This window comes from Homalodisca vitripennis, chromosome 2, assembly GCF_021130785.1.
Source record: "Homalodisca vitripennis isolate AUS2020 chromosome 2, UT_GWSS_2.1, whole genome shotgun sequence".
In the NCBI taxonomy this organism is placed as follows: Eukaryota; Metazoa; Arthropoda; class Insecta; order Hemiptera; family Cicadellidae; genus Homalodisca; species Homalodisca vitripennis.
Window position 1 is genome coordinate 207,675,209 of NC_060208.1, and position 12,782 is coordinate 207,687,990.

At 36.4% G+C, this 12,782-nt stretch overlaps 1 protein-coding gene across 6 annotated transcripts in view; it reads left to right on the forward strand.

Moving 5' to 3' along the window:
* Window positions 1-12,782, forward strand: part of LOC124355343 (membralin) — a 170,608-nt gene that overhangs the window by 28,074 nt on the left and 129,752 nt on the right. For 5 of the 6 annotated variants that reach the window (XM_046806443.1, XM_046806445.1, XM_046806441.1 and 2 more), the window contains 2 exons: window positions 727-835; window positions 4,420-4,663. In XM_046806443.1, the coding sequence (XP_046662399.1) occupies window positions 727-835; window positions 4,420-4,663 (353 nt within the window). The remainder of the gene's footprint in view (window positions 1-726; window positions 836-4,419; window positions 4,664-12,782) is intronic. The other variant, XM_046806447.1, reaches the window with a different exon arrangement.

Consider the following 12,782-nt stretch of genomic DNA (forward strand, 5'->3'; position numbering starts at 1 on the left):
CCACCACTGCGATGTGCCAAACTGTAACATCTGCTTTTCGGAACAAGTATTCAACACTCCCTTGAACTCTAGCGGATTCTACGGCAACTACAATTTATTAAATAACACAAAATAGACTTTGAAGGATATATCCGTTTTGGTCAAAATTAGGCCTAATGGATATATCCGTTTGCCGCGTAGGAAGGGTTAACAGTTAAATTAATAGTCTAGTTGTTTTTTGAAACCTATGAAATTCCCTTTGATCCATTTTTGTATGGAAGTCCCCTATATGTTACTATTCCTATAAATTTATAATACAATATTTTTATTTGTGTTGACTTTAAAACTGTGCAGTAAATAATCTTCCAGTTGTTGAAAGAATTTTTGGATTTGTTTTGTGAGTTTGAATGCATCGATGACTGTAACAGTTGTTTGCTTGTGGAGTTTCATGCAGAACCTATGTAACGAGTCTTTTCAAAATTCTTTACCATCAGCTACATAACAGTGTAGGAACGTATAACACTGAAACCAGACATATGATGAACGATAAAGACCTATAGTTTTCAAATCCTAGGTCCATACTCGCCATTCTTTGATCCTCGATAATTTCTGCTGTGCTAATCCCTTCTGCTGTTCAGGAATAATATACCCTTTATTTTCTAGGACTTAATGGAAATACAATTTATTTTTCTTTGGTACAAATATTTTTTTGGTACCAAAAACGACTTAATTTTTGTGATTTTCCAGTTTGTGCCCGTGAGTGGGAATGAGACGCTCGGTTACTCGACTGCCTCCCATAAGGTGATCTCTCCACTCAAGGAATCAGTGTCCGAGGTGGAAAAGCTGGTCAGAGCAGGTTAGTGTTCTGACCTTTGTTGTATCTTTAATGTGTACTGGTAATTAAGGAACTGTATAAGAAGTGAGAACGCACTTGAGCAAAAAATTGTTGCAGTAACAAATAATTAGTGAAGTGAATAAAAAGTAGTTCTTGCTTTATTCCGCTGAATTTGAAACAATTACGTTGTTTCCAGTGAATAAAAATAAAAGTGCTATGAAAAGATGGTACTCGTTTCACATTTCACGGACTCCATAATATTTGCTCCAGATTCGTGTGAATAAAACTGAACAACTACTTTTCAGTAGTAACTGCTTTGTGCTTTTGAAGCTTGGCATAGGTCAGACTTCGTTTTAGTTCAGTCGGTGTTAGGGCGATGTTCATAACTGTAAGTTGTATTGTGAGCTTCAGCATGACACTCAAAAACGGTTTTAGGAAGAATGAGTCAGTTTTTTAACTGCTGAGTCCCTGGCTGATAATGATAAGGTACAAGAAGATTTCACACAAAAATTGAATTTTCTCTTCCGCATTGTGATTAATTCAGGATTTTAATTTGGAGTGGTTTAAGATGTTGGAGAATCATCATTATTTTCAGCTTTATTAGTGGGCAAAATCATCAAAAGGTGATTTAAGAGTTGCATACCATCAAGCAATAGAGTCTGATGTGCTTATCTTATCTCGTGGCTTGGGGTGAGAGTTAGGAGTCCACAAAAGTACGTTTCACGGTTGGTGTATTAAACGTTAAGATAGTAAAAACTACCATCTGTTCTGGATGGCTGTAGTAGTAACTATCTGTCATAGCAGTCCTCTATTCACTCCGTTTCAATAAAATGTTGTTACCTCGTAGTAGTTGCTGAGACTATTTACTCCTTTTTATTCACTTCACCGAATGAAATAAGATAAATTGCATTGGGTGTGTTAAAATGATGAAGAGTGATAGGATACTAACAATTATAGGATACTTAGAGTGCAAGGTACAGATCGAAAGGTCCTGGGGTAAGTCAAAAAAAAAGTGGGGTGAGAGAAAATGGGGATTTGTTGCGAAAAAAGGAAAGAGGGTGAAAAATTATTTGAAGAAAGATGGGAAAACAATATATGGTAGAGTGGACAAGCTTAGAAATCTGTTGGGTACATGTTATTTTTTACATTTCTTGCAACACAGACACAAATAATGATAAATGAGAATGAAGCAAATCTAATAAGGACAGTTGTGCTCATGATATTGATAGCTTTTTAAAGGTTTACCTTATGGTAAAGAGATACCACAACTATACTTGATTCTACTTGATGGGGCATAAACTGCGATTCTGCTAGTCATTGTTTATCCACTTCTTTTAAAATCCATTTAGTGATTTGGGGAACCTCGAATAACGTTTCTCATTAGCAACTAAGATGTGAGGCAAAACTCACCAAGAAATCTGGGTGCTAAGTGACAGTGCATCGTGAAAATATATTATTGTTATCCTCAACACTGTAAGTTTGGTATACAATCAGTATCTTTTATTTTAATTAAAAAAATTTTTTTAACTGTCTCAATTTATATCTAAACATGGATAAAACAAAATGCCTAAGTTTTAAAACAAAACACAATAAACAAGAAATTACTCCGCTCATTGAAATTGAAGGAAAAGAAATAGTATTTGCCAAAGAATTTACATTTTTGGGGCTAACAGTAGACAATAACTTATCACAGGATCCTCACATCAAAATTATTATAAATAAGATTAATTCTGGCTTGTATGCAATAAGGAGAATGTCTGATTTATGCAGTACTGACACTTTAAAATTTATCTAGTTTTCTCACATTCAGTCTCACATTACAATTTACTGTGTGTTCACAGGGCTAGTAAAAAAGAAAATCTCTGCAATACTAAAAGTTCAAAAAAAAGCTGTCGGAACCATTTTTAAATTAAATTTTCTTGAATCTGTTGAACGTTTTAAATAATTAAATACATTAAATATATAGGGACTTTTTGAAGCAATCATGTACGTTAAACATCAAACATCTCATCAGTAGCAGTAATGTGGTGCATCACTGTGATACCAGATATAAAAATGAATTTGTAATCCCTTGTCAACGTTTGGAATTATACATACATTATATTATGTAGGAAATAAATTTGTAAGAAACATTCCTGATTATATAAAAAGTAAGGATAATTTACTTGTTTTAAAAGAAAGTTAAAAGAGTTTGTGTAGGTTGAACTTAATATTCTTTAGAAAAATTTGAGCACTTTCCCTTAAGAACTTAATATTTTTTTTGTAATAGTGCATACTGTTTAATACTTGTTAGGTATCTGTTAAAAATTAAATTATAAACTTTACATTATAATTATTTATTGTAATTTGACTATTTTTTTCATTAAATTGACACTATTCGTTGTACAAAATGTGCCAATGAATAAAGATTAATTTGATTTGATTTGATCTATTAGTGGTTGTCTGAGAATCATTCCCAAGTACAGTCAAACAAATCATATACCCGTGATATATCTTCGGAGAGAAAAGGATGATCAGGAACTGTATGTGATCTGAAGCTATGGTTGAGCTTTTCTCGTTTAAGACGGTTAATCCAGCATTTTGGCAATGGCTGTATTCAACGGAGGTGTTGAAAATGCTGCTAAAAAGAACTATGTAAAAATACTTCAATTATTGATTTGTATGAATCTGTATTTGGTGCTTCCAACTTTAATTGTAAAGTAATATTTTTCATATAAATTTCTTGATAATGTTTTTTTCTTCTATCTAGGGTTTCTTTTCTCATCCCTACGTGGTCAATTGCATTTGATGTTGAAAATGAGGATATTACAATCCTGTAAACTCAAAGACCTGTGATTTTAAACACATTATGTGCGTTTTGTGGATGCCGGGTTTATGTTTGTAACCATTCATATTTATTTACTTGTAAGTAATTAACTTGAGAGTATTTTCAAAATGTTTTAAAATTAAAGTAGTTAAATTTAAGCATCTTCCACAGTGGTTTGAATTGTGATCAGATGTTGGGTAGCACATCACTGAGTAAAAAGTGCACTGGAAAATTCATTATTGTTTCAAAATTAAAGATATTATTTAGAAATCAAATTTAATTTTTTTGAAAAGAGTGCCCACCAGATGGCTGCTAAAAGAGCGAGAGAATATTTCTATGTAGAATATTGTTAAACTACTTCAGAAACCTATTAAGGGCAAATGTTTGATGTAAAAGTTACCTCGACTAATTTATGTTTAAATTACATTAATGCTAATATTATAGAAATTAATCATTCTAATGTAAAACAGCAAGTCATTTTATTGCAGAAAGCTAATAAGTGAACATTATATTCTTATCAGATGCTACAGAGAAAAGACTGTTTCAAACTTAAAAATGTTATGTGTTGTGTGTTATTAAAAATTAACCCCATTGGTAGAAAATGTATCCTTTAATGAGATAGTTTTTGAATTTTCTCAAAACCAAACTTTTAGCACTTACATTTAACACGAGAAAAATATTTAGTAGCCAATTGTGGCATAGAACAAATTTTATCCGACACGGTTACAACTCTATAGTGTGTCCTAAGGCAAGTGTATTTCCATGTGAGAGTGTTCAGAGTGACGTGACAACGTTGCAGTGTGGCCAGACGAGGAGTACATCGTGGAGTACAGTCTGGAGTACGGGTTCCTACGGCTGTCGCCTGCGACGAGGCGGCGGCTAGACATCCCCGTCATGACCGTGACGCTGGACCCGAGCCGTGACTCGTGCTTCGGCGACGCCTTCTCTCGCTTTGTACTGGACGAGTTCTTGGGTTACGACGACCTCCTCATGTCTTCCATCAAAACACTGGCTGAGTCGGAAGACAACAAGGGGTACCTCAGGTGAGAGTGATTGTGTCCGTGTTGCATGCTGAGTGATGTGGGACTGTCGGATGCTGCTACGGATATATGTACTGCTATGAAAGAGCATGAAGTAGAAACCACCCAATCCACTTCCCCCCAGACCTTGTTGTATTTTACCACTCGATTTTAATCAAATAATTTTTTGATCTCCATGATGGCGGACTAAGTCCAGTATTGTGCTTTATTATCGCAGGTTTAGTGCTTAGGAGGTGAGAAAGTTTTATTTTGTTTTCATAGAAGAAGAAGCTGAGGAACCCCTCATTGCACTTAGTCCTAAAAGGATCTTTTGACTGCTTTTGAAGTGATAGGATATTCAGGATGGATAAGGTTGGGTTTAGAGGCTGCCTCCTTTAGAGATCTATGAGAAAGGATGTTGGGCACTAATCTCAGTCTCCTGGGAAGAATAGAAGGCCAGCTCTGATTAACTCTATCCAGTCAAAGTGGGGAGGGATGGCAAATTCTTATATCTAGACTAGCAACCGGCTTTACCACTTAGACTGCCCCAACAGTCATCCTCAGCTGTAGACTAGACCTATCAATCTACCCTTGCACCCCAATATCTTGACATTTGCAGTTAGTGATGTGCCGCTTCTGGCCATACTTAGGGTTGCCCACATTTAAGTGACACATCGGTTTTTGCTGCACCCAATCTACATTTAACTGTAAGGTATAAGCCGGCCATAAGTAAACTCTCCTGGGGACATGAAAAAACATACAAATCATAAAGTAGCTATGGTGGGAAGGGCTGATTTGATGTAAATGTTGAATTTAGCTGCAGTTCACCTTCCTCTTACCTGCAGCATCTGAAATCTGATGCTGTCGCAGGCTTGACTCCTGAAATCTGGAGTCATGTTCGTCTTAAGGGATCCAAAAAATAGTCGGTGGTGAAGAATGAAGACGCTCAAAACAAAACTCCCCCCGCATCGTTTTGACATCAGATACACCCAGACTACAAAAAGTAGTGCAATCGAGGTAAAGAGGTATTATCATTGTCCCATCAGGTGCACAATTGAGCACACTACGATGTTGACTGACAGGATCCCAAAACACAGTGGAGCAACCGAGTCTTCTACAGATAAAGCAGCTATGGTGGGAAGGGCTGATTTGATGTGAATGTTGAATTTAGCTCCAGTTCACCTTCCTCTTACGTGCATCTGAAATCTGATGGTATTGCAGACTTGACTCTTGAAAGCTGGATCCAAATAATAGTCAGTGATGAAGAATGAATCTAGCAATATTGATATGTTACCATGTTGTGCTTAGTTTTTATGAGAAACTTAAAATCATAACGTAAAATTAAATCATCAAGCTAAGCTGCTGTCTTTCAAACACCTACGAGACCTTTGGTAGCAAACCAACATACCCTGCACTGTAACACATATTAATTGGCCAGAGAATCGCATTAATCCAATAACAGGTTGTGCATTTGAAAATAATGTTTGTAATTATTATTTTATACTGTGTTAGTTTTGGTAAGGCTTGTGACTTTCTAAACTGCTTGCTTATGATTTGTTAAGGATTATTTTTAACGTTTTTTTAATTTTAAGCATTGTTTGAGCAAATATTGAATGAGTGTGGAATGTATTGTTTCAAAAGTTGATATTTAAAATGAAAGTTTGTTGTTTGCTGCATGGATTAGGTGAGTTTTTAAACTATGACCCCCCCCCACGTTGAGATGTAGGATAAAAGAGCCCTTACGTTAACAGCTTTGTGTTTGTGAGTAACATGAGGAGAGAAATATGTAATGTTTTTGTTATTGAAGGTTATAATAGCAAGTGTGGTTGGAATGTGTTAATATCAGCCACTGTTATGTTTGTGAGCTGTAAGTAAAATTTGTCATATGGTCTAATGTGATAATAAGGGTGGGTCAGATATTGTAAAAGCCGGTTGAGCCATGATTTTTCCATAATTTGACAATTACAATTTATTAAAAATATATAGAGTGATTTCCCATATTTTCTTTCAACGTATTCTCCTCTTAAACTTACTAATTTGTTTCACCTTTCTTACAACTGTTCAAACTGTTTCTGGAATTAATTTTTCAAAAGCTCCTTCAGTTAGATCGGTGCATTTTCTATCACTGAAATAGCACGGTTATTCTTTAAACTTTCTTTTTAACTTAGTAAACAGGTGAATAACCGCTGGTGCCAGATATGAGAATAGGGAGAGTGTTCCGTAGTCACCACATTGTTCTTGGCCAGGTATTTTCTATTAGTTTTTGCTATTCATCAAAACCAATATTTTTGTGCTACTTTTCTTCTAATAGGCATCTTGCAATCGTTTAATAATTTTCACATTGCATCTTTATTAAAGGAATAAACTCGTAGTGAATCAAACCCTCTAATGAAAAAACACCACCAACATTCTTTACCTCCCGATTTTTATCCCATGCAGAATTTTTCTTCTTTGGTTCACTTTTTATTTAATTCAGATTTAGTCAATGTTTTGTCTGATGGCTGCAAAGTAAGCCTCTCTTACAATTATTTTTGAGAAACCATCACCTTGGTCAGCCAAGCTAGTTGGACATGTTTACTTTCATTTCTTTTTATTCAGGTGATAACATTTTAGGAAGTGTGCTCATAGAAACACAATTCATGTTCAGATATTCATGAAGAATATTGCAATGTTATTAGGGCTTCACACCATGGGGATCCTATTCTTTATCGCTGAGGGCTTAAATGAATTTTTAAAGTCAAATTTCATCTCTCTACATTTCAAAGATGACTTTGATACAGTTGAAAGTCCATGTTTTTGAAGAGGTTAGTAGAAACACCTGGAACATTAAGACTGATTCCAGTACACTGTAACTCAAATCATTCTCAAAATTGGACCTCCAAATAGCACTCCATCAGTGTCCATTATTGGCTGATTATTGGTGTACAGTGGCTGATTTAGGACAACAGGACTATTATGGACATCCACCATTGTGGCGGATAAACATCTCAAACATGATGTTTAAAAACTGTTACTTGCTATGCTTTATTATAGGAGCTGAGAACCAATTTATATTGTGTAAGTACAAAACCTAGTTTTTCATTAAATCAAATAGAGGAATTTTTCTTAAGAACGAAACATCAGGAGTGCTGCTTCCGGAGTGACAGTATATTCTGGATGGGTAAGGTTGGGGAGTAGGGGCCGCCTCCTGCGAGATCCATGAGGAAAGATTTAGGGCACTAATCTCAAGCCATGTTCACTCGGATAAGCTCTGAACCAGCCTCTCCAGTCAAAGCAGCCAGGGGGTGGCACACCCCTGGGCTGGTAAGAACTTTTCACTCTTAGGGAATAAACCCCACCGACTCCAACAGTCATCTCCCGCAGTAGACTAGACCTATCGAATTACCCTTGTGCCTCAGAACCTCCACATTTGCGGTTAGTGATGTGCTGCTGCTGGACATCCATAATAAGTGAAACATTGGTTTTTGCTGTGCCCAGTGTGGATTCAACTGGAAGGTATGAACCAGCCAGATGTGAACCTTCTGGAGGTAAAAAATGATTGACTCTTATAGTAATAGTAAATAGGGACTGCGGTAGCAACCAAGTAGTTTTACACCCACACACACATAAGTGCAGAGGATTAGGGTTGGCCACATTTCCACCTTACTAGTTGCCTAGTACACTTCTCCAATCAAACCTAGATTTTTGTTATTAGTTAACGAGAAAAACTAAACCAAACAACATATAACGCACTGAAATAGTCACACTCATGAATCTAAGAGTTTTTCTTTAACAGAGGGCCATGTTTCCTGGGCCTGGTAGTTGCCTTTCAGCCATCCGGCTTATTGTGTGCACCCTCTTCCAGGTTTAAGCAAATACCAAGCCTTTACAAAACCACAAGATCTTCTGAACAATGCCAACCTGTTCCAACCCCTCTTCCGTATGCCTAAGAAAACCTATGGACCTTGAGCGTTTACTCTGTAATGCCAGACATTCAAATATGAAGTGCTCAGCTGTTTGTCAGCCTCGTTACATTTCCTGCACAGTGTTTCCTGAACCGGAATACCTATTCTGTTCAGGTGGCATAGGAATATCCAATGACCTGTAAAATAAAACCAGTCATCTTACGGATCTCCATTCTACTCATTCTAAGAGCATCTGCTGCAATGTTCCTTGGTCCAATGAGCATCTATCTGCTTTGCTAAGCTAGCTCTAGGTCTGGCTCCCCAGACCCCTGCCCCAGTACCCTTCAGAGTCTTCGACCCGTCCATGTACTAGGTTAGAGCCTTCTTCATGTAGACAGGCTCACCGATCTAGGATGTTACTAAGTAACCCATGACGGGAAACTGCAGGTGCCGAGCTGGCCCCAACCCTTTGTGCTCGTGAGTGTGGGAATGCATGCTCTTCAGCTACAGTCCATATTTACTAATACTATAAACGACAAAAAAAGTGACAAAACATGACTGATAATCAATTTAATTCGTAGGAGAAATTTCTCTATCAATTTAACCCTTCAATATGGTTTCACAAGACAGTCACAGCCGATGAACGAGGGTGACTGCAGTGATTTCACGTGAAAGTTACGGTTATTGCAAACAGCGGGTACCCCAATTGAGATGTCTCCACATTCAAGATAACAAATCAGTATGGCTGTGTGGTCTAAGGTGCTACTATCGGATGCAGGAGTTAGCCTGGGAGTCGCGGGTTTGATTTTTGGACCTGATGTTAGGGGTTTACGTGAAAGCCGGTGGGAGAGCCCACCTTAAATAAACTGTGGTTGGCTTGAGTGGAGTTTAAAAAAACAGGGGAAAAAGGTGAAAAAAGTAAAAAAACAGGGAATCAGTGATTTTTGTATGTAAGTGTACCAGACCCAAAACACCATTTGCATTTTTTTGTCTTTTACTTTAACCCTTTTACTGCCGACGTCCGACATATCGGACGTCGGCATTTTTGCCGAAAACGCCAACGTCCGATATGTCGGACGTCTGTTTTTTTTATTGTTACTGGCTACTGTTATGTTCAAATGCCGAAATATTCGGTATTTTGGTTGTTTAGGAGGAAAGGATAATGAAAGAAGCCATTTGAAGAACTTTGGATTTCTATTTTCGTCGTCTTTGACTAGAATTGACGAACTACCTAGACAGCTGTCAAAACCAGATGATCGGGTTAGATTACTGAAATCTTCGTTCATTGTTGTTGTTTACAATGTTATCGAAAGTTTTTTGAAGTGTTACTTTTGTTGATCAAGGATAAAATGAGTAAAAGAGTTACATCTAACTCTCCTGTGAGTGAGGGAACAATAATTAACAGTCTAATCGATGGTGGTGTACAAGTGCAAGACGAACTGAGTGACAATTTCCTTCAGAATTTGTCAGATTCAGATGCCGAGAACGATTCTGATATTAGTGTTAGGGCTATTGATGACAATCAAAGTGATGTGGATGACACTGATGACGATCCTGACTTTATCTTACCATCAGATAATGAGGAGTTATTAGATAGTGAGGGGGATGTGGCACAGATAAGTTTACCTTCAACTTCCACTGGTAGGCCTAGAGGAGGCCTACCAGTTTTGGGAAAATCCTCATAGTGCAGCTATGTTTCAAGGTAGCACCTTCAAATTTGGTATATGTTCTAAGCAATTGCTCTAGTTTATAATGATATCATGCTCAAAATTTTAGTATAATTTTAAAAATAAATTATCAGATGCCAAACACAATTTTTATTTTTTTATTTATTTTTTATTTACATAATTTTTAAAATTAAATAATGAGTTTGTTTCAAATTAAAATTTCTTTTTATTACTTGAAAAACAGCATTTAAATACGAGTAAATAAAGTAAAAATTAATGCAAATCTAATGAAAAATAAAAAAGATACAGCATTTTTTGTAAATGAATGCACAACAGCGATTTTCCCCCTTGGCAATTTTGACTGGTACGATAAAAAAATGGCCGGCAGTAAAAGGGTTAAAAAAACTTGATTTTTGTTATTTTATTTTCTTTGAGCCATTTATTATTGAAACATACCATAATAATAGCTTTTAAAATAAATAAAAACTATTTATATCACAAGAATACCCAAATTGAAATATATTCTTGAAAATCCCCACGTTGAAGAGTTTCTGAAAAACTGGATTGTGTGCTTATGCAATGTGAGTGGTTTGGTTCTTAGCCTATAGATTGATGGAAGTTCTATTAATTCTCTAGCCAATAATGAATGCAATGAGAATATGACCTGCCTTTGATGATCTCATTGTTTAGTTCTTTCAACAAAGAGGTCAAAATAAACACTAACATGATTGAAAACAAAAATAAAATAATAATCAAGAAACAATGTGTGTAACAAGACAAAAGACTTTTTCATTCCAACTAGGCTTTTGTTATTTCAACACAGTAGTTCTTTGTTCTGAGAAACTGTTTAGATATATGTGAAGTTTTCACTTGACCATCTTATATTTTCGAACTAAATGTTGTAACAATAAATATATTTCACAGCTGAAGTACATTAGATAGTATTTTTAATCATTTCTGTTCTTACGTTATTGTGTTAGAATTATGGTAGATGTTTGTTATTTTGAGTAGATAGTTTAATTTTACAAGAATTTTTAATGTTTCCTTTGTAAACAAAAAATATTGCATCTTATACGAGGGGTATTAGAAAAATAAGGTTCCCATGATATTTTAAAATAGACAGCTCTATATTTCTACTTAGTGTTATACATCAATTTAAAACTTAAAAGTTAAGCTATTTTTCCACATAATCACCGTCTCTGTCTAAACACTTTTGTAGACGATGCTCCAACTTTTCTATCCCCATGTTGTAGAATTCTGCTGCCAATCCTTTGAGGAATCGGGTAACCTCTTCCTTGACTTCATCATCGGTACTGAAGTGTTGGCCACCCAAGTGTTCCTTTAATTTTGGGAATAAGTGACAATCACTTGGGACTAGGTCTGGGCTGTAGGGGGGAGGGGGCACAATAGTCCAGCCAAAATTTGTCAGCAGTTCTTGAGTTTGACGTGAGACATGAGGTCGAGCGTTGTCATGGAGAAGGCTCACACCACTGGACAATCTTCCTCTCCTGCGGTTCTGAATCACGCGTCTCAGTTTTCTTAATGTGTCGCAATATCTCTCAGAGTTTACTGTTGTTCCATGAGGCAAAACGTCGATCAAAAGCTGGCCCTTCCTGTCCCAAAAGACGAAACTGAAGGCCGTCCACTTCGGTTTTCATCGTGAATTTCCATACGGCCTTCACTGAATTCTCTACACCATTTCTGAATGTGTTGGACAGATATCCAGTTTTCCCCATAAACTTGGATTAACTGACGATGAATTTCAATAGGTGAAATGTGTTTTGCATTTAAAAAACGTATCTCAGCACGAATTTCGCATCTGGCGGTAACAATGATAGACAGCTCCATCTTCGAAGGCAGCTAGGCCGGCACTGTTGGACGTAGCAAGGCGCGAGTGGTATGGATAGAGAGAGGGACAGCTGATGAGTAAGACAGTGTTGCCTGATTTCTCCCAACATATCGCATTCTGTCTCGGCGGCATAAGGAACCTTATTTTTCTAATACCCCTCGTAATTAACCCTCTTTTCAGTTTTTAGAGGCAAATATTTTTATCCCTGGTAACAGTGCTTAAATTGCTCTTTAAAAACAAATTCTTAAAGAGGATCTACGGAATATATTCATGTGCAAACGTTTTTAATGAAATAGATTTTTTACTTAATATATTAAATCTCATGGTGATAACTTTTAAAATTCAGTTGATTTAACCCTTTGAACTTGTTGTTATAGTAAGCATGCGGCCCATATGGTGACATGTCTCAATCTAAATCTGGTATAATAATGTAGAAGTTCTCTGGGTAGCTCAATATCTTAGTTATATGTGGTCAGAAGTTCATGGTTTTTTTACTAAATCACACACAATTGATCTTCAAACAAATCTTTGGTTATGTTTAAACTTTTTACCACTTTAAACTGGGAGAAATCAACATCACCACTATTACTACCATCAGATAACAAAATATAATTATCCTTCCAGTGGTCGTCTTCGATGCTTCATCGTTGATCTCTTTCCGGCCTTGTGCCACTGAAACACTTACCAATGTGACAGATCATCTTTTTACTAGCTGTCTTAATCATAGGAGCCGAGGTCTTGTC